Source organism: Physella acuta, unplaced genomic scaffold (assembly GCF_028476545.2).
Source record: "Physella acuta isolate Inbredline_101_S28 unplaced genomic scaffold, ASM2847654v3 ptg000264l, whole genome shotgun sequence".
Classification (NCBI taxonomy): domain Eukaryota; kingdom Metazoa; phylum Mollusca; class Gastropoda; family Physidae; genus Physella; species Physella acuta.
Genome location: NW_026731783.1, coordinates 195,253 through 198,471, shown reverse-complemented (window position 1 = coordinate 198,471; position 3,219 = coordinate 195,253). Strand labels below are relative to the sequence as shown.

General features: G+C 32.0%; 1 protein-coding gene across 1 annotated transcript; it reads right to left on the bottom strand.

Moving 5' to 3' along the window:
• Window positions 1-1,440: 1,440 nt before the first annotated feature.
• LOC131939044 (histone H3.3-like) lies at window positions 1,441-1,870 on the bottom strand. Its single transcript, XM_059297292.1, has one exon. It carries the CDS (start codon window positions 1,868-1,870, stop codon window positions 1,490-1,492), a length of 381 nt encoding a protein of 126 aa, XP_059153275.1. The 3' UTR covers window positions 1,441-1,489.
• Window positions 1,871-3,219: the final 1,349 nt, after the last annotated feature.

The following is a 3,219-nucleotide window of genomic DNA, read 5'->3' as shown; positions in this document are numbered from 1 at the left end:
TGCTGATGATAGTAGTGGAATAGATGTAGATTGGCTTTTCTTCAGATTTCAGCAGCCATAATCTATGATTATGCAGGTAGTTCCGGATTTGATGAAAAGAAAGTGTAAGATAATATTTGGCATTATTAGTGAATTACTTAATTTAAAAAAAAAAATCAATTAAACAGCAAGCTGACCGACCTGATGGTGACGATGTAACAGATGTAACATCAACATTTACTAAATTAACCTCTACTAGACGGTTTACCTTACCGTATATCACACGATCCTGACAACGTCTATGTTAGACCCTTGCCGAACATATGCTGGGCACATTAGAGACATACCAGACATACCTTGCGATAATTCGTAGCACTCCAATGTAAATATTTTAAAGTCCCGGCGTAATTAGGTATGGTTATACTGTATATAGGCCGTATAATATAGCATAGCTAGTGCTATATTTTATTATGTTTCCTTTTAAATATTGTAAATATGATTACATCGTATTATATAACCATTTAAATGTATCAAATATAGTTACATTGTCTTATATGGACATTGACATTTTTAATATCTCACTGTTTTATAATTAAAAGCATCGTTTACCTTTCAATTTAGACTGACCAACTCTTGGTCAGCTGACCGTCCCACGTGACAGGTCAGTTTGTTGTACTGTCATTATATTGTTTCTGACTGATCAATGATAGTTTATTACATAATAATGCATTATTTTTTTTTTACTTTAACTAAGACATTTATTAAACCTACCAGCAACAATTACAATGTTTTGTTTTTGAAGTTATGGCGATCAGATAAATGTCTTATGTTCATACAATGACTAATTATGATTTAATGACTTACAAAGAGCATTGACCCAGTTCTCCATTTGATTTTTTTAAATAAATTAAAAAACTGATTTTACAGCAAAGAAAAACAGAAGTACACATGCTACAAAATGAAAGGATGAGTTATGGAGACTACGACTACAAACATGCTGAACGTGGATAATTGAAAACATTGACATCAAAAGAAATCCGACAACATTTAAAAATTTTCACTGAGATTTATGGTCATGTAATATATATTATGAAAAGTAGATGCTGCTGCTGCACTTTTATGTCAAAGGAATATTTTATTACCTGACCACACAACTAAAAGCAAATTACAACCAAAGATGCAATGACAGCATATTTCTCCATTTCATATTTTTTTAATAAAGAATATCCAATTTGTAGGTTTCAGTATTCCGTATCCATGAAGAATTTTTAATTACTCGTCCAAATACACAGTGGTCAGGAAATACAATTTTCCAAAATTGTCTATTTTGTCTGTCAAATATATATATATATATATATATATATATATATATATATATATATATATATATATATATATATATATATATATATATATATATATATATATATATATATATATATATATATGTTTTCTTTAAAAAATGTGCATTAAAAGAAAATTAGGCACGCTGTCCTCGAATTCGCCTGGCTTACTGGATATCTTTAGGTATGTTAGTGACACGCTTGGCATGAAAAGCACAAATGTTTGTGTCTTCAAAAAGACCTACCAAGTAGGCTTCACTGGCTTCCTGTAAAGCGCCAATAGCTGCACTTTGAAAGCGAAGATCTGTCTTGAAGTCCTGAGCAATTTCTCTTGAAAGTCTCTGGAAGGGCAATTTCCTAATAAGCAGCTCAGTAGATTTCTGGTAACGGCGAATTTCTCTGAGAGCAACTGTACCAGGCCTGTAACGATGTGGTTTCTTTACACCTCCAGTTGATGGTGCACTTTTTACTTGCAGCCTTAGTGGCAAGCTGTGCCTTGGTGCCTTACCACCAGTTGATTTACGAGCAGTTTGTTTACTTCTGAGCATTCTGATTTCTAGTTTATCGCCCGCTTTAAGAACTATCAATAACTTGGTTAAAATAATTGTTTCCTGTCAGACAACCTAAAAGTATTAATAATGCTGTATAAATTGCTGGTCTTAGAAAAATGTATACATTAAAGTCACTGTTTTCAACTTTTATAGCAATAATGATTTTTAATCAATATTAGCGTGACTACTAATTTTTTTTATATTTTCTAAAACTTTAAAATAGTTGTAACAACATGTATTCTTCATTGTTGTTATTGTGGGTTCTTCAATATACTCATACGAGCAACAGTAGTTGTGAAACAATAACTTTATTTACACTTTGTACAGAGAATTAATAGATCCATAGTAAATCCATGGTCACAACTGGTATAAGTACAATCACAGTCAAGAAACAAAGTGTCGTAGTAACATCCTACATTCACAGCCACAGTCCTCAGGTTCAAGTTCTAGCACACAACACCCGTTCACCTTTTTGCTCTCCCTTTTATTCACCACTTTCTCTCCCCTTACGTCAATGAGCGATCTCACCCAAAAGCATGAAAAAACACATGACGATCGCTCAGACAGTCCTTCCGCTAGCCAGGTACTCTTCATTCATGCAAAACACAATATAATAAGGATACATAATAATACAGTCTGTGACACGTCCCCCCTTCGAATAAAATTTTGTGTAACAAAATTTATAAATACAATATTAGTAGGGCAGGATCATGTGCCAGACAACAAAATTTATAAATACAGTATTGGTAGGGCAGGATCATGTGCCAGACAACAAAAAATTGTGTATAACTCAAAGTAGAGTAAAATATATTCATTTTAGACTAAGCACTTGTAGTCATAAATTTATAGTGCATACAAATACAACAGTATGTAGTGACTATATCAGTGATAATTAAAATATGTCAGTGTTTTGAACAAAAACTTTAAATGTACAAGCATTATATGTAATATTTAATGCATCAATATACATTCACATAGGAGGAAAAAACATTTCAATTACCCAGTAACTGTAGTATAAAAAAACTACATCAGTTGGGATAAATAATATACCAAACTAATTTGGTATAGGACTTAATTTCAAAACATAACACATAGTTAAAATACTTAAAGACTTAATTCAACTCATAATTTAAATAACTATATCCTATGTGGTAAAAAAAAAACTTCCTTATCATCAAGGTATGTTATTACCACGCATGAGTAATATACTTTGTTGTCTCCCCTAGTCGACCCATTTCAGTCATATCTAGGTCACAACACAACATTCTTGCCTTTCACAGGTATCGACTGATACAATTCATCATTGAGACTTCCGTCTTATTGTTATGCGGAATAAATAGTCTCTA